Here is an 18,855-nt window from a genome sequence, read left to right on the forward strand (position 1 = left end):
CCCTTCTACCCCCACATCCAGGTCGTTAATAAAAATCACAAAAAGTAGAGGTCCCAGAACAGATCCTTGTGGGACACCACTAGTCACAACCCTCCAATCTGAATGTACTCCCTCCACCATGACCCTCTGCCTTCTGCAGGCAAGCCAATTCTGAATCCACCTGGCCAAACTTCCCTGGATCCCATGCCTTCTGACTTTCTGAATAAGCCTACCATGTGGAAACTTGTCAAATGCCTTACTAAAATCCATGTAGATCACATCCACTGCACCACCCTCATCTATATGCCTGGTCACCTCCTCAAAGAACTCTATCAGGCTTGTTAGGCATGATCTGCCCTTCACAAAGCCATGCTGACTGTCCCTGATCAGACCATGGTTCTCTAAATGCCCACAGATCCTATCGCTAAGAATCTTTTCCAACAGCTTTCCCACCACAGACGTAAGGCTCACTGGTCTATAATTACCTGGACTATCCCTACTACCTTTTTTGAACAAGGGGACAACATTCACCTCCCTCTAATCCTCCGGTACCATTCCCGTGGACAACGAGGACATAGAGATCCTAGCCAGAGGTTCAGCAATCTTTTCCCTTGCCTCGTGGAGCAGTCTGGGGAATATTCTGTCAGGCCCTGGGGACTTATCCGTCCTAATGTATTTTAACAACTCTAACACCTCCTCTCCCTTAATATTAACATGCTCCAGAACATCAACCTCACTCATATTGTCCTCACCGTCATCAAGCTCCCTCTCAGTGGTGAATACCGAAGAGAAGTATTCATTGAGGACCTCGCTCACTTCCACAGCCTCCAGGCACATCTTCCCACTTTTATCTACAATCGGTCCTACCTTTACTCCTGTCATCCTTTTGTTCTTCACATAATTGAAGAATGCCTTGGGATTTTCCTTTACCCTACTCGCCAAGGCCTTCTCATGCCCCCTTCTTAAGCTCCTTTCTTGCTACCCTATATTCCTCAATAGACCCATCTGATCCTTGCTTCCTAAACCTCATGTATGCTACCTTCTTCCACCTGACTAGATTTTCCACTTCACTTGTCACCCATGGTTCCTTCACCCTACCATTCTTTATCTTCCTCACCGGGACAAATTTATCCCTAACATCCTGCAAGATATCCCTAAACATCCACCACATGTCCATAGTACATTTCCCTGCAAAAACATCACCCCAATTCACACCCACAAGTTCTAGCTTTATAGCCTCATAATTTGCCCTTCCCCAATTAAAAATTTTCCTGTCCTCTCTGATTCTATCCTTTTCCATGAAAATACTAAAGGTCAGGGAGCGGTGATCACTGTCCCCCAGATGCTCACCCACTGACAGATCTGTGACCTGACCCAGTTCGTTACCTAATACTAGATCTAGTATGGCATTCCCCCTAGTCGGCCTGTCAACGTACTGTGACAGGAATCCATCCAGGACACACTTAACAAACTCTGCCCCATCTAAACCCTTGGAACTAATCAAGTGCCAATCAATATTAGGGAAGTTAAAGTCACCCATGATAACAACCCCTGTTATTTTTGCACCTTTCCAAAATCTGCCTCCCAATCTGCTCGGGGGCCTATAGAATACCCCCAGTCGATTAACTGCTCTCTTCCTGTTCCTGACTTCCACCCATACTGACTCAAAAGAGGATCCTGCTACATTCCCCACCCTTTCTGCAGCTGTAATAGTATCCCTGACCAGTAATGCCACCCCTCCTCCCCTTTCTCCCCCCTCCCCTTTCTCCCCCCTCTCTATCCCTTTTAAAGCACTGAAATCCAGGAATATTGAGAATCCATTCCTGCCCTGGTGCCAGCCAAGTCTCCATAATGGCCACTACATCATAATTCCATGCATGTATCCAAGCTCTCAGTTCATCACCTTTGTTCCTGATGCTTCTTGCATTGAAGTACATGCATTTTAGCCCTTCTACCTTACTACCTTTACACCCTTTATTCTGCTTCTCTTTCCTCAAAGCCTCTCTATTTATTGGATCTGGCTTTACTCCATGCACTTCTTTCGCTGCTCTATCGCTCCGGGTCCCATCCATTGAATTGAATATATTTGAGTTCAGCTGGCATTTAACAATATGTTATGCAAATTATCACAGGTAATTCTCACTAAAATGCAAATTTATAATTTTATTATTTTAAATACCAAGCAAATTTACCTGGTAGCAACTGGGCAGAAGCTCTTTACTAGCTGCTGGCAAAACAGCAAGTAACTGTTCAAAGGGCTTGAATGGTTTTCCCATTTCAAGTGTTATCTTCACCTTACTGATACTGCAGATGTCCGATAGATAAGGTGCATAATGATAAGGGTAGTACCTAATCAGTGAAAAAGACATTTTGTTATTTATATGGCACTGGACTGCAACACAACAAATTGTCTTATAGCAAAATGCTTAAGAAAATCTTAGAAAAAAAACAGAAGATGCAGCAAATTTTCATTTGCCAGAAAAAAAAGTTAATCTTACTGACAAATGATATTCCATTAGAACCACTGAATTTATTGGTTCACTAGAAGTTTAATTCATTAGTGGCTAACTCAAAAATGGGGATAAATATGACAAAATGCACCTTCACTGCAATACCTTTCAAATAAACTAATAATACAATGATTCTATGAAAACTGGTGAAAATTGCCACCAAGGTTTCATGGTTTGCTTCCTGTCACCTTCTCAGCATTTTCAGTTTAGATGACAGAATGCGATGGAAGAATTTACGATTAGATACCTACAGGTACATTGGAAGATTCCTGCTGCCCAAAAAGAGCCTTATGATGAGTAAGTATTCCACAGTGAGTGACATAATTCCTGACTGTCAACTAAAAGGCATCAGCTGGTAGATAATAAAACTTTTTCTATTTCTGCAGATGAGTGCAGCTCCAACAAATCTGAAGCAGCTCAGTATCACAACCAAAAAGTTACAGACCGGTGAGGAAAACTGGTAGTGTACTGGTAACGCGACACTATTACCGCAGGGGTATCAGAGGTCAGATCTCAATTCTGACATCATCTGTAAGGTGTCTGTCCATCCTCCCTGTGGAATGCATGGGTTTTCTTTGGGTGCTCCAGTTTCTTCCCGCAGTACAAAGGTTTTCTGGTTAGTAAGTTAACTGGTCATTGTAAATTGTCCCATGATAAGGGTGGAGTTAAATCAGGGGTTGCTGGGTGATGCAGCTCAAAGGACCAGAAATGCTTATTCTGCACTGTACCAATAAATAAATAAATAGATACTACTGGAGAAAATTCTTTGGGATGCAATTTATGATAACCTAGAAAGGCAGAGACTGATTAGGGAAGTTTGCATGGTTTTGTGCATGAGGAATCCTGTCTCACTAATGGATTTGAGTATTTTAAGGAGGCTATAAAGAAAGTTCCTGTAGGTAAAGTAGCAAACATGAACTTTAGTGAACTTCTGACAAGTACTACATGGTAGGCTGACCCAGAAAGTTAGGTCACCTGGGATCCAAGGTTTGGAGAAACTGGATCCAACACTAGCTTGGTAAAAGGAGGCAGTGCATACTGGTGGTGAATCATTCCTCTGACTGGAAGTCTGCAATGAATGGTGTACCACGAGGGTCCATGCTGGTTCCTTTGTTGTTTGTCATGGGCATTGGTAAGGCCTTGTTTGGAGTATTGAAGAGGTTATGAGGAAAGTTGACGAGGGTAAAGCAGAGAGTACAGAGAAGATTTACTAGAATGTTGCCTGGGTTTCAGCACCTAAGTAACAGGGAAAGGTTGAACAAGTTAGGTCTTTATTCTTTGGAGCATAGAAGGTTGAGGGGGGACTTGATAGAGGTATTTAAAATTATGAGAGGGATAGATAGAGTTAACGTGGATAGGCTTTTTCCATTGGGAGTAGGGGAGATTCAAATAAGAGGACATGAGTTGAGGGTTAGGACATGTACAGTAAATGAAAAAGACCTTATAAGCATTTATGTTGAGAACCTTGGGGTACAAGCTCATCATCTTCCTCAAATTAGCAGCAGAGGTAGTCAGAGTAGGGAACGTCAAATGTACTTTGTACTCAATACCCATGCCTATAAAGGCAAGCAAGCTGAATCAAAGTCAAAGTTTGGGATATAATTCTGAAGCAGAGGTAGCTAGAGTTTTAATTATGCCACACTTAGAATATTGAGTGTAGTTTGGGGCCATCATAGTAGGTAAATGATATATTTGCATGAGAAGAGATTCACTAGGTTGATGCCTCGAATAGAAGGCTTTAGTTGAAAAGACCAGCGACACGTACAGTTGAAGTCAGAAGTTTACATACACATAGGTTGAAGTCATTAAAACTCATTGTTTAACCACTCCATTGATTTATTAGCAAACTATAGTTTTGGCAAGACATTGAGGACATCTACTTTGTGCATAACACCAGTATTTTTTCCAACAATTGTCTACAGACAGATTATTTCACTTTTAATTGACTATATCACAATTCCAGTGGGTCAGAATTTTACAAACAAAATCAAAAGAAATCAACCAAGACCTTAGAAAAAAAAATTGTGGACCTCCACAAGTCTGGTTCATCCTTGGGAGCAATTTCCAAACACCTGAAGGTACCACGTTCAGCTGTACAAACAATAGTACACAAGTATACATGGGACCACGCAGCTGTCATACCGCTCAGGAAGGAGACGCATTCTGTCTCCTAGAGATGAATGTACTTCGGCGCAAAAAGTGCAAATCAAGCCCAGAACAGCAGCAAAGGACCTTGTGAAGATGCTGGAGGAAACAGGTAGACAAGTATCTATATCCACAGTAAAACAAGTTCTATATTGACATAACCTGAAAGGCTGTTCAGCAAGGAAGAAGCCACTGCTCCAAAACCGCCATAAAAAAAGCCAGACTACAGTTCGCAAGTGTACATGGTGACAAAGATCTTACTTTTTGGAGAAATGTCCTCTAGTCTGATGAAACAAAAATTGAACTGTTTGGCCATAATGACCATCGTTATGTTCGGAGGAAAAAGGGTGAGGGTTGCAAGCCGAAGAACACCATCCCAACCATGAAGTATGGAGGTGGCAGCATCATGTTGTGGGGGTGTTTTGCTGCAGGAGGGACTGGTGCACTTCACAAAATAAATGGCATCATGAGGAAGGAAAATTATGTGGATGTAATGAAGCAACATCTCAAGACATCAGCCAGGAAGTTAAAGCTCGGTCGCAAATGGGTCTTCCTAATGGACAATGACCCCAAGTATACCCTCAAAGTTGTGACAAAATTGCTTAAGGACAACAAATTCAAGGTATTGCAGTGGCCATCACAAAACCCTGACCTCAATCCGATAGAAAATTTGTGGGCAGAACTGAAAAAGCGTGTGTGAGCAAGGAGGCCTACAAACCTCAGTTACACCAGGTCTGTCTGGAGGAATGGAACAAAATTCCAGCAACTTGTTCGGAGAAGCTTGTGGAAGGTTACCCAAAACAGTTGACCCAAGTTAAAGAATTTAAAGGTAATGCTACCAAATACTAACAAAGTGTATGTAAACTTCTAACCCACTGGGAATGTGATGAAAGAAATAAAAGCTGAAATAATTCATTCTCTCTACAAATATTCTGACATTTCACATTCTTAAAATAAAGTAGTGATCCTAACTGATCTAAGACAGGGAATGTTTTCTAGGATTAAATGTCAGGAATTGTGAAAAACTGAGTTTAACTGTATTTGGCTAAGGTGTATGTACACTTCTGACTTCAACTATACATCTATGAAAAAAGTACAGTCGACATTTCGGGCTGAAACCCTTCGGCAGGACTTAAAAAGACCACTTGGATTGCCTGATATTGTTCTCACTGGAGTGCAGAAGGTTGAGGAGTGACATTACGACGTTTATAAAATTATGATGGGCATAGATAGGTAGTCAAGTCTGCTTCCAAGGTTAGGGGATTCTTAAACTAGCAGATAGGCTAAAGGTGAGACAGAAAAAAATTAAAGCTAATCTAAGAGACAAGTTTTTCCACTTAAGAGTGGATGGAGACAGGTACAATTACAGTGTTCAGAAGCATTTCAAAAGGTACATGTTCAGGAAAGGACTGGAGGGATATGGGCCAAATTTAGGAAAATATTATTAGTGCAAACAGACATCTCAAACAGAGGACCTGCTTCTATGTTGTAGGACTCCATCATCCAGGACTAAGCAATCTGCCTGATTAACAGGTTCACTTCTTCACTTGCAGTCATGACCTCCATCACAAAGGCAGGGTTAGCATGTGTCATAGTCGTAAGCCCATCCTAATCTGACAATATTTAACTCTCTGGCTTAGTTCCTGAATCTCCTAACCAAATTCTGCTCTTAGAAACATAGAAAACCTACAGCACAATACAGGCCCTTCAACCCACAATACTGTGCCGAAGTATTTTCAGCAGAAGGACCCTGATGGCTCATTACCACCTTCTCAGCAAAAATCAAAAGAAATTTTTCCAGGGACATCCTACAGATAAAAACAAACATCGCTAACTTTACTGTGGAGGTTGCAATTATATTGTATATTCCAAGATGCAAATCTATCTGACTAGTGGCATCTTAATTTATAGTTCTACTTTCTCTACCAAGTTTGTTTCTAAAACAAATCTTTAAATTACATACAGTGAGAGATTAAATAAGTTGTAGAACTATAATTGAATAAAGCAGTGGCACTGTTTCACACAAATATATTTTAAAATCTCCATCAAAACACCTACCAGCTCCAGGACTGCACACCATGGTAATAATAGTGCAAAATCCACTGTATTGCTTGAACATAACATTCTGCCTGTTGAGCAAGAAATTCACTGTTGGAATAGGAAGGAAAGAAATAAATACATTTCCAAATATTGAAAACTATCAACCACTACTATTAGGATTCTAAGAGTACAGGGGTGAGAAAGAGGGAATATTGATTTCTCCAGAAACGAAATCATATTTTCCACAGATGTTTTCTCCCTCTTTTTGGATATTATCCAATACCTTATCCAAGTACCAACTCTATACATGCAAGCATAAACAGTTATGGCATCATTTTAACCACAGATATAAACTCAACTGTTTTCTCAACCAGTGTCTCATTATGCACTGGATACACAGTGTCCTTGGACACTGGACAGGCAATACAGCCATTGTGTGTTCACATAAATAACAGTGCAGCTTTCTTGGTACAAGAAAGTAAAAATCATGCTGACTTGTCAGAAATTAATGTACTAAATTCACAATGCTGCATTTCTGGAGCCAATGCAAGACACGAGGTAAATAAATTTTTACTCACTCCTCAATGTTAAATTTAAACACTTCAAATCAAGTTTCTCCAAAAATCTTGGGACCTGGGACAGCTAGCTAACCCAAACTTTCTCCTCAAATTTTCTCCCTGGCAATGCCACCTATCACCACTCCTTGGACAGATTATTGAATTGTCAGCTGAAAGTCCACCCATGTTCCCTGATCCCACCAACCACCCAACACAACACAAACTGGCAGGCCTCCTAGTTTTCAACAAATAGGGATCATCTCAAAAAAAAACCCAGAACCATCTTTTCAGATTCATAGTCATAGAAAACTACAGCAAAGAAACCAACTCTTCAGCATATCTAGTGCATGCCGGAACACTGAAACGGCCTAGTCCCATCGACCTGCATCCAAACCACAGTTCTCCACACCCCTCCCATCCAGGTACCTATCCAAACTTCTGTTAAACGTTGGAATTGAAATCACAATCACATCCACCACTTGAGCTTGGAGCTCCTTCCACACTCACCACTCTCTGAGTGAAAATTTAACTTTCCCTTAAACATTTCACCTTTCACCCTTAACCCAAGACCCCTAATTGTAGTCTCACCCAAGCTCAGATAGATAGATAGATACTTTATTCATCCCCATGGGGAAATTCAACTTTTTTCCAATGTCCCATACACTTGTTGCAGCAAAACTAATTACATACAATACTTAACTCAGTAAAAAATATGATATGCATCTAAATCACTATCTCAAAAAGCATTAATAATAGCTTTTAAAAAGTTCTTAAGTCCTGGCGGTAGAATTGTAAAGCCTAATGGCATTGGGGAGTATTGACCTCTTCATCCTGTCTGAGGAGCATTGCATCGATAGTAACCTGTCGCTGAAACTGCTTCTCTGTCTCTGGATGGTGCTATGTAGAGGATGTTCAGAGTTTTCCATAATTGACCGTAGCCTACTCAGCGCCCTTCGCTCAGCTACCGATGTTAAACTCTCCAGTACTTTGCCCACGACAGAGCCCGCCTTCCTTACCAGCTTATTAAGACGTGAGGCGTCCCTCTTCTTAATGCTTCCTCCCCAACACGCCACCACAAAGAAGAGGGCGCTCTCCACAACTGACCTATAGAACATCTTCAGCATCTCACTACAGACATTGAATGACGCCAACCTTCTTAGGAAGTACAGTCGACTCTGTGCCTTCCTGCACAAGGCATCTGTGTTGGCAGTCCAGTCTAGCTTCTCGTCTAACTGTACTCCCAGATACTTGTAGGTCTTAACCTGGTCCACACATTCTCCATTAATGATCACTGCCTCCATATGAGGCCTAGATCTCCTAAAGTCCACCACCATCTCCTTGGTCTTGGTGATATTGAGACGCAGGTAGTTTGAGTTGCACCATATCACAAAGTCCTGTATCAGTTTCCTATACTCCTCCTCCTGTCCATTCCTGACACACCCCACTATGGCCGTGTCATCAGCGAACTTCTGCACATGGCAGAAGCCATGGAAAAAGCCTGCTTGCATTTTCCCTATCTATACCTCTTATAATTTTGTATACCTCTATCAAATCTTCCTTCAATCTTCTATGCTCAGGGGAATAAAGTCCTCACCTATTCAATCTTTCCTTATAACTCAGGTCCTCTGGACCTGACATTTTTATAAATTTTCTCTGTACTCTTTCAATCTTATTTATATTTTTCCTATAGGTAGGTGACCAAAACTGCACACAATACTCCAAATTAGACCTCAAGATTTAGAAGTAGACAATCTACTTGTGACACCACTTTCAATGAATTATGTAGCTGTATTCCCAGATTCCTTTGCTCTACCACAATCCTCAGTGCCCCACTGCTCACTGTGTAAGATGGTTGGTCCAACCAAAGTGCAACATCTCACATTTGTCTCTATTAAATTCCATCTGTCATTTCTCAGCCAATTTTTCCAGCTGGTCCAAACCCAGCTGCAAGTTTTGATAGTCTTCCACACCACCCACTACACCCCCAATCTTGAAGTCATCCACTAATTTGCTGATCCAGTTTACCACGTTATCATCCAGATCATTGATATAGATGAAAAAAAAACAACGGACCTAATGCAGATCCCTGTGGCACACCACTAGTCCCAGGCCTCCAGTCAGAGAGGCAACCCTCTACTGCTACACTCTGGCATCGCCCAGAAAGCCAATGTCTAATCCAATTTTCTACCACATCTTGAATGCTGAGCAAGTGAACCTCCTTGACCAATTTCAAATGCGGGGCCCCTTCAAATGCCTTGCTGAAGTCCACATCCATGCCTTGCCTTCATCAACTTTGCTGGTAACTTCCTCACAAAACTATAAGATTGTTTAGATCTGACCTACCACGCAAAAAGCCATGCTGACTATTCTTAATCATTCCATGTCTATCCAAATACTTATCCATCTGGTTCCTTAGAATATTTTCCAATAATGTTCCCATTACTGATGTCAGGCTCACTGACCTATTATTTCCTGGTTTATTCTTAGAGCTTTCCTTAAACACCAGAACAACATTAGCTATCCTCCAATCCTCTGGGACCTCACTTATTGCTAAAGATCATTTAAATATCTGCTAGGGCCCCTGCAGTTTCTGCACTTACCTCCCACAGGGTCCAAGGGAAACACATTGTCAGGCCCTGGGGATTTGTCCCCCTGATTTACCTCAACACAGCGAATATCTACTTCTCTGCAATCTATATTTGGACCATGACTTCACTGCTGCCTTTACCTCACTTCTATAGACTCTGTCTCCTGAGAAAATACAGATGCAAAAGATCCATTTAAAATCTCTCCCATCTGTTTTAGCTGACCTTCTGATTATTCTTAATATAGTCATGCTTGAATGTTAAAATTGGGTGTGAGTAACAAACAAATTTCACTTACTCAGAAACAACTTCTACGCCCATTTTAGTCATGTAGTAAACTCTCTTGTACTGTCTGAATTCTGTTTCAAACAGATCATCCTCATCCTCATGGTCCTCATCTTTGTCATTGTCTAATGCATCTGAAAAGTGTACCACATACATTATTCATTTAAGTGCAGATAGGGGATAAAATGTGGCTAGGTAAATTAGCTGAAGTCCACAATGATGTTTCGACAAAATAGTTATAATATTTAAACTGAAAAACAAATACATTATTTTTATGCTAAATTTAACAGTTTATCTCAATTAGCTAATCAAAGCAAGCAAGTTCTCAAGGGACAGAAAAATGTAATGGTTTTCTGAGATCTAAAGAATGAATGGTAATATACTGAAAGTCACATACCTTTGTGATTCAATTCAGTACTGTAGTCTGAGCAGGCTTCTGCTTCATCTAGTACAGCTAGGCACAAATCATCTCTAGTCTGTAAATAAACAAACAGATAATTCTTTTCCTCACCCAACTAAATTCCCTTTAACAAAGTGGCAAAAGGTCTACAGGCTTCTCTGAATAGAAATATCTCGTCAACAGCTAGCCAACTAATACAATGAGTAACATGGGACTGATCAAAAAGTTACACTTTCCAAGTCTCAAGATTAATCTCTAAATCATAAGGCATCACATAACATTGCATATTAGACATAGCTAACAATATCTTAGATAAGTTCCCTTTACAGAGAAATCAAGGCTTCTTGAATAAATATGGAAACAGTCAATAACCGTTTTGTTAAGTATTTGAGTTGGATAAGTCAAAACTTCAATCTGTTAATTCTCAAATATGAACATGAACATGAAGCCAATTTTTGAAAGTAAATTTAGATTAGGCAAATGTAGGCTTTCTCTTAATAGTTTAAAATACAGTCATTGTACATGGGCGGCTTAATGACCTAGAAAGGAGTGAAAAATTATAGTTCATGGGGAAGTGGTTAGTAATGTTCTTTTAATGCTTAATTACCAAAAGTTTCAGGTGTATTTTGCCCTTGTATTTATAATCAGGTTTTTCCAATATCTATCAACAAGAAACCCCCTCCCATTTGCACTGAACAATTGGTGGACCAGACATTTCCATGCTTTAAGTCTCAACACAATTAGAACTCATTAGAGAATACATCAGGCAAACTTAATTAATATCGAAAGATAATATATATTAGAGTTGATGATGGTTACGAGAGGAAATATTTCTGCTGAATTTTCCTAAAGCAGATGAAATAGATCTGAAAGACAAATTCAGTCTGTGGAAGAAGCAAGTTTGATTGGAACACTCCTAATTCCTTATGTTAAAATTAATTATTTGAGAAATTTATTGACATGGTGTTATTGATTTACATTATTTCATTTCATTTATTATTCAGCAGTAAAGAATAGTTTAAGACGAACAGAAAAAGAACTACACAGAGACAGGTCCTCTGACCCAACACATCCACATCAACCATGACACCAATCTAAACTAATCACACAAGCCCCTATTCTCTGCTAGTTTACGTGTTTGTCTAAATGTCTCATAGACATTACTGTCATATCTGCTTCGACCCCCTTATTCAACACTCTGTGGAAAAAAATGCCTCACAAATCTCCTTTAAATCTTTCCCCTCTCAGTGTAAAACTATGTATTTGACATTGCACCCTTGAAAATAAGGCACTGACTATCTATCCTATTCACATCCCTCAAATTATATATTTCTATCAACTTGCCCCCACAGTTGTCAAACAATCCAAGTTTGTCCAAACTGTCTTTAGAGTTAATACACTTCGATCTATACAACAGTCAAACAAAAGAGCTGATTATTGACTACAGCAGCAGGAAACCGGAGGTCCATCAACTTTAAATTCCCAGAGGATCTGTCCTGCGTCTAGCATGTAGGTCCCATTACAAAGAAGGCACGACAGTGCCTCTTTTTTTTTTTAAAAAGTTTGCAAAGATTTGGCATGTCATCTAAAACTTTGACAATCCTCTACAGCTCTGTGGTGTAGAGTACACTGATCGGTTGCATCACGGCCTGGTATGGGAACACCAATGCCCTTGAACGGAAAAGCCTACAAAAAATAATGGATATAGCCCAGTCCATCACAGGTAAAGTCCTCCCCAACATTGAGCGCTGTTGCAGGAAAGCAACATACATCATCAAGGACCCCAATCATCCAGGCCATGCTCTCTTTTTGCTGCTGCCATAAGGAAAGAGGTACTGGAGACTTAGGCCTCACACTACCAGGTTCAGATACAGTTATTATCCTTCAATCATGAAGCTCTTGAACCACAAGGGAATAACTTCACTTAAGCAGTGAACTATTTCAAAATACTATGAACTCACTTTCAAGGACTCTTCATCTCATGTTCTTAATATATGCTGCTTATTTATTTGTTTGTTCGGTTGTGTTCAGTTGGGTTTTCTCCCATACCGTCTGTTGTCTTTTGAACATTGGTTGTTTGTCTGTCTTGTTGTGTACAGTCATTTATTGATTCATAAGTTTCTTTGTATTTATCATGAATGCCTACAAGAAAATAATCCTCAGGATAGTACAGTACTGTGCAAAAGTATGAGGCACCCTAGCTATGTATATGTGCCTAAGACATTAGCACAGTACTGTAATGGTGACATATATGTACTTGGGTAATAAATTTACTTTGAACTTTGATCTTGGTAAACATTTTCTGCACCATCTCCAAAGCCTTAACATCCTTTCTGTAGTGCGATGACCAGAAATAAGCACAATGCTTCAAACATACCCTAACCAAAATATTATACAGCTGCAACATGACTTTGTAACTTACACTCAGCACCTCTCCTGATGAAAGAAAGAATACTGCGTACCTTCTTTATCAAGAGTCAAGTGTGGTTGAACTAATTTTATACAAACATTACCTCATGGTTCTCAAACTCAACATATTACACACCCCCTGAACCACCCTATCAATTTTCACAGTAACTTTCAGGCATCAATGGACATGAATCCCAAGATCCCTCTGTTCCTCCAAACTGCTAAGGATCCTGCCATTAACCCTATACACTCCCATAAGAAGAACCTTCGAAAGGGTATCACTTCACACTTTTCTGGGTTGAACTCCATCTACCAATTCTCAGCCCAGCTCTGCATTCAATGTTGCATTGGAACTGCTAACCATCAAAACATTATCAACACCACCATCAAGCTAAATGCTGTCCACAAACTCGCTCATGCACCCATCCGCTCCCTCACCCAAGTCAATTACAAAAAACACGAAGAATAGGTGTCCCAGAACAAATTGCCACAAAACACCACTGGTTACTGACCTCCAGACAGAAGACGTTTCAGCTACCACCACCCTCTTCCTTCTGCGGGAAAGCCAAGTCTCAATCCACACAGTCAAGTTTCCCTGGATGCCATTATCACCTGAACTTCATAATGAGCTGCTCAGTGTGAAACCTTGTCAAAAGCCTTACCAAGATCCATATACACCTCATATGCACTACCTTCATCAATTTCTTTTGTCACTTCCTTGAAGAATTCAATCAGTTTCATGAGGCATAACCTGCCCTTCACAAAGCCATGCTGACTGTTCTTAATTAGCCTATGCTTCTCCAAATATTCATAAATCCTGTCTCTAGGAGTCCAATAGTTTTCCCACTTCTGATGTAAGACTCACTGGTCAAAAATTTACAGGGTTATCCTTATTACCTTTCATGAACAAAGGAATAACATTTGCCACCCTTCAAGCATCTGGAACTATGACTATGGCCAGTGAGGGCCCAAAATCATCATGAAAGGAGCTGCAATCTTTTATCTCACTTCCCCTAGTAACCCAGGGTATATCCGGTCTGGTCCAGGACCGTATTTATCGTAATGTCTTTCAAAATTTCCACCCCACTCAATTTCTTAACATCAACATATTTTAGCAGATCAGCCCATTGTTATCGTCATACACTCCCTCTCATTGGCAAATCTGAAGCAAAGTATTCATTATGGACACCCCTACCTCCTCCAACTCAAGGCACGTTTCTTTTTTTTTATGCCTGATCAGAGAGTTACCCTCTCTGCAGTCATCAACCTGTTCTTCCCTCCATATACCTTTTGAAACATCAAAACCCCGGAACATCAAGCAGCCATTCCTGCCCTTGTGCCAGCCAAGTCTCTGCAATGAGCGCATTGTCGTAGTTTTATGTGCTGACTCATGTTCTGTATATCACCTTTGTTTCTGATGCTTCTTGTTTTAAAAGACATATTTCAATCCATCCAATCGACTGCAGTTATGCCCCATCCAGTGCTTATCCTTCTTCAGTCTGTCTACACATTGCATCTATCTTTATACCAACTCTGACCAATCACTCTGGTTCCCAGCCTCCTGCCAACCTAACTTAAACCCTCCCCGATAGCTTCCATGAAACTCACAAATACACTGGCCCCAGTCAAGTTCAGATGTAACCCGCATTTTACTACAGGTTATACCTTCCCCAGAAGAGATCCCAACGATCCCGAAATCTGAAACCTTACCTCATGCACCAATTCTTCAGCCACACGTTCATCTGCCCTATCATCCCATTCTTACCCTCACTGGCACATGGCATAGGCAGCAATCCAGGGATTACTGCCCTTGAAGTCCTGCTTTTAGACTTCCTTCCTAGCTTGCGACATTCACACTTCAAGACTTCATCCCTTTTGTTATCGTTACCAAATTATACCACTTCAGGCTGCCTTTCCACCACCAACCCCTCCCAAGAATGCCATGCATCTGATCTAAGACACCCCTTACCCTACACCAGGGAGGCAACATATCATCCAGGAGTCTTTTTCACATGCACAGAATCTCCCATCTAACTACTGAATCCCCTATCACCACTGTTCTCCTCTTCTGCACCCTGCTTTTCTGAGCCAGAGTCAGACTCAGTGCTCAGTGACCTGGTTGCTGCAGATTTCCCCTAGTACATTATCTCCCCCAACAAGATACCTATTACTGAGGAAAATGGCCATAGGGATACTCCACAATATTTGCTTATCTCCTTTCCCTCTCCTGATGGTCACCTTACCTACCTCCTGCAAATTAGGTGTGATTGTCTCTCTGTAGCTCCTATCTACCACCTCTTCATTCTGCCACATGATCGAAGGTCACCCAGTTCCCTAACATGATCTACAACCAATGCACATCTTGCAGATGCAGCAATCAGGGAGACTGGAACTCTCTCAAATCTCCCACATCTTGCAACAGCAGCACACCCACTGACTTGGGAACAATTCTCACTACTCTAGCTAAGCACTAATAGAGAAAGAAACAGAAACTTAATAGTGACCTCTACCTCGTCTCAGCCTCTCCTCATGAAGCCCCTTGAGCAAAAGATTCCGTTACCCACTCTGTCCATTCAAACAATGGCTGCTCCTCTTAAACCTAACTTCTTTTTATTTACCCTTGCCAATTGTCTAATATCTAAAATGATCTCAGGCTCTGCAGAAAGTCCTGACAGGCTTGCTTTTTAAATTTAGCGCACCTCAGTGCAGAGAGAGAAGACTTAAATAAGATAAATACTCACTTTATTTTCCTTCTTACGCTGTTTTGCTTCTTCCGCTGCCACGCCTGCTGCTTCATTTAGGTATTTTTTACCCACTTTGCTTTCAAACCACTTCAGATCAACAAAAACTTCATTGAAATGTTCACGATCAAACTGTAATCAAATAATTGTTATGATTCATCACAAACAATATACACTCAAATATGACTGAATTGATAATAGCATCAATTATCAAATACAAAAGAAATCTAGTTCATGCTACACTATAAATTAGCAGACATTTCTTTAAAAACCTTGCTGTATTCTATAAAACAGAGTAATAACTTTAATTTAATGTCAGAAACTTAAGTTTGCAATTGCCTCTATTACATTTGAATCTTGCAGTTATGTGAAAAGCTGTGTTACAGATTTAATGCTTACCATTAAATCATTGATAAATAAGAATTAAAACCATAAAGGATCATACCCTGCCATTGGTAAAATGGCTCAAAAAGGGTGTTATTAAACATACAATAAGTACATTTACCAAACACATTTGCACTGAACAACATCTACTACTTCAGAATATTGCTTTAAAAATATATCCCACTTGAAAACTTCTAATTTAAACTAAAGCAGGGAACTACCCTGAAGAATCAGCCCAACGGTTTATTTATTGAGGTTCACAATTTGAGCACCTAAACAAGAGTTAATTTATATATGGATCACTATTCATCTAGAATGTGTCTTCTAACTAAAAAAATAAATGGAGCAAAAAGTTAAAGATTCAAGTTGACCAAAGTCCAAGTGAAATTTCTCAGGTCAGGAAAACAAAAGAAACAATCAAGCTGGAATCAATGGAGGTGTAAAATGGAAAGACAGATCACATGAATTCTGATATACATCCTGTATATTGAAAAGTTGGCCAAGAGATGCAGAGTTCACCTCTAACTCCATCTCTTTGAATGGGAAGTGAGACATAAAATTATGCTTCAAAATTGACATTGGCTATACAAAGAAAAAGGAAGATAAAACAACAAAAAATAGTAAAACTCTAATTTCTTCCATCTGTCCAATTTATTAGCCACTACGTCACCTGTAAATACTTTCAGGTAAACTATGTTTAAAGCCGCTGTAGATGTAAAAAAAAAGGACAATAAGGTTTTTTTAAAAATGTCACATGTTCAACAAAATGGATGAATCTTCAAAATCTGCACAACAGTCACTGCATATTATTGAAACCTTAGGGTCAAAATGGCCAGAGTCATACGCACAGAAACAGGCCCTTTGCTCCACTGTTATTCTGCCTACTCACATCAACCCGCACTTGGACCCTATACCCCTCCCATTAATGTACACATCCAAACTGCTCTTAAAAATGCTGTCATCAAACCCGCATGTACCAATTCTGCTGACATAAACTGAGCTTTTCCCTCAACCAGACCAATCTAAAAACATCCATTCAAATTATGATTCAGAAGCAAATCAAATAAAGCATTCAAATCATAGAAGTAACCTCAGCTTACCTCTGACAGTTTTATAAGATACTTCTCAAAGTGTTCCAAATTTAATGTTCCACCTTCATTAATATAGCCTGATCAAAATAAAGTTAAAATTTATCTACTAATTATTTCCATGTCTATGAAACAATATTTGACACCAAGCTAGAATATGTTGTTTCAAGTACTCACCTCCAAGAGTTGGCAGGACCTCAATATATGTCTTGTATAGCAAAGGCAGTGCATCATGATTGATATGTAAATGAGGTAGGTGAGGAATAAAATCATTACCAACAAGAAACCCCATCAATATCCAGTCATCAATTATCTGTTCAAGATCATACTCAAAAGAAATCTTTCCCTGTTGATTGAGAACAACAAGCAACTTAATCAAAAGCAAGGTTCCAAAATAATATATGTAAATTTCAACCTAGTAGATTGTTATGGTAAATTAGCCAGTTGCTAATGTACAACGTCTCAAGTCAGCAAATTCAATTTAACAATGTATTTATTACACAGTGGGTAAAAAAATATTTGACAAAGAATTCAAACTGTTTGCCTGTTCCATGTTAAAAGCACTATTCAGATAGTTTAGTCTCCAAATACCAACAGTGGTGGCACAACCAACAAGACAGCTAAAGGAACAAAGCATTAATGGAAGCCATATGTTTGATCTGTGATCGTTGTGAAATCATTTTGCTGGGAGCTAGCTCTAGAGCAGCCTCAAATTTCCAATCACTTTGCTCCATCGTTCTGTGCCAGGCGAGCTGAAAAAAGTTTTCTCTCCAACAGAATAGTGTATGGAAACAGGCTTTTCTCCCCAGAGAGAGCAGGGACAAATATAAGCTACATAAGACTTTAAGATACAGGAGCAGAATTAGACCATTTGGCCCATCAAGTCTGCTCCACCAATTCACCATGGTTGATCCATTTTCCCTCTCAGACCTGAACTCATGCAGTCTTTGATACAAATCAACAAAATACACAAAATCCAACAACGAACAGCTGTCTTCAATTATTCATACTCATATGAAATAAGCAAAATAATGTATGTTATTCTATCAAGCACACTTAATTGTCAATAAAATTTCCACCAGTTTTGTATTTTACTTTGCAGAGCCCATCAAAGCTTTAGTCCAAACCCTGGACCAATGAACTGAAGAACACAAGAGCATTCAATTCAAACATCATCTTCATTAGAAATTAACTCTGATCCAAATACTCACTCGTGCAGATGAAAATTCATAGTCAATGTACTCTCTCATTAGGGACAGGTGCAACAAATGAAATGTTGTTTCTTCAACTGCAGTAATCCTGCAACGAAGAAAACTGTTAGTAAAACATGCTTGTGGACAAAATCAGCATTATAAAGAATAATCCAGCTACTGAAATATCAAGAACCTAAAGAATTTTATCCCTGCAATTTGGGGATAACATGAAGTAGTAAACTCCAAAGATTTACTTCCCAGGAAGAAAAGATACATTGTTCTCAGAAAAAACATTGCACACCTCTTTAGTTATTTAATATTTCCAGCAATTAATTTACAAATGCAGGGGGAAAAAAAATCAAAAATCAACATGAGCTTTCCATTTCCAAATTTTAATTTAAAACTAGAAGAAATCTGTTGAAAAGCACCAAGATCCTACCTTTTTTGAGATTTTCTGCCACCAAATCGAACTTCTTCCCTCAAAAGGGAAAAATTTGGTTCATGGCTTGTTAATCCAAGCATAATCTGCGTAAAACAGA

At 39.7% G+C, this 18,855-nt stretch overlaps 1 protein-coding gene across 5 annotated transcripts in view; it reads right to left on the bottom strand.

Annotated features, from left to right (window-relative positions):
* The window catches only part of xrn1 (5'-3' exoribonuclease 1), a 136,102-nt gene that overhangs the window by 69,345 nt on the left and 47,902 nt on the right, over positions 1–18,855 (bottom strand). For all 5 annotated transcript variants that reach the window (XR_012098411.1, XM_073041507.1, XM_073041505.1 and 2 more), the window contains exons 6-14: positions 18,756–18,841; positions 18,335–18,422; positions 17,301–17,469; positions 17,136–17,203; positions 15,652–15,783; positions 10,499–10,577; positions 10,115–10,235; positions 6,693–6,782; positions 2,172–2,328 (exon numbers count right to left, since the gene is read on the bottom strand). Coding sequence is in view for 4 of the 5 variants with exons in the window: in XM_073041507.1 (XP_072897608.1) it covers positions 2,172–2,328; positions 6,693–6,782; positions 10,115–10,235; positions 10,499–10,577; positions 15,652–15,783; positions 17,136–17,203; positions 17,301–17,469; positions 18,335–18,422; positions 18,756–18,841 (990 nt within the window). In the remaining variant the exon portion in view is untranslated. The remainder of the gene's footprint in view (positions 1–2,171; positions 2,329–6,692; positions 6,783–10,114; positions 10,236–10,498; positions 10,578–15,651; positions 15,784–17,135; positions 17,204–17,300; positions 17,470–18,334; positions 18,423–18,755; positions 18,842–18,855) is intronic.

Source organism: Hemitrygon akajei, chromosome 3, assembly GCF_048418815.1.
Source record: "Hemitrygon akajei chromosome 3, sHemAka1.3, whole genome shotgun sequence".
NCBI classification, from domain to species: domain Eukaryota; kingdom Metazoa; phylum Chordata; class Chondrichthyes; order Myliobatiformes; family Dasyatidae; genus Hemitrygon; species Hemitrygon akajei.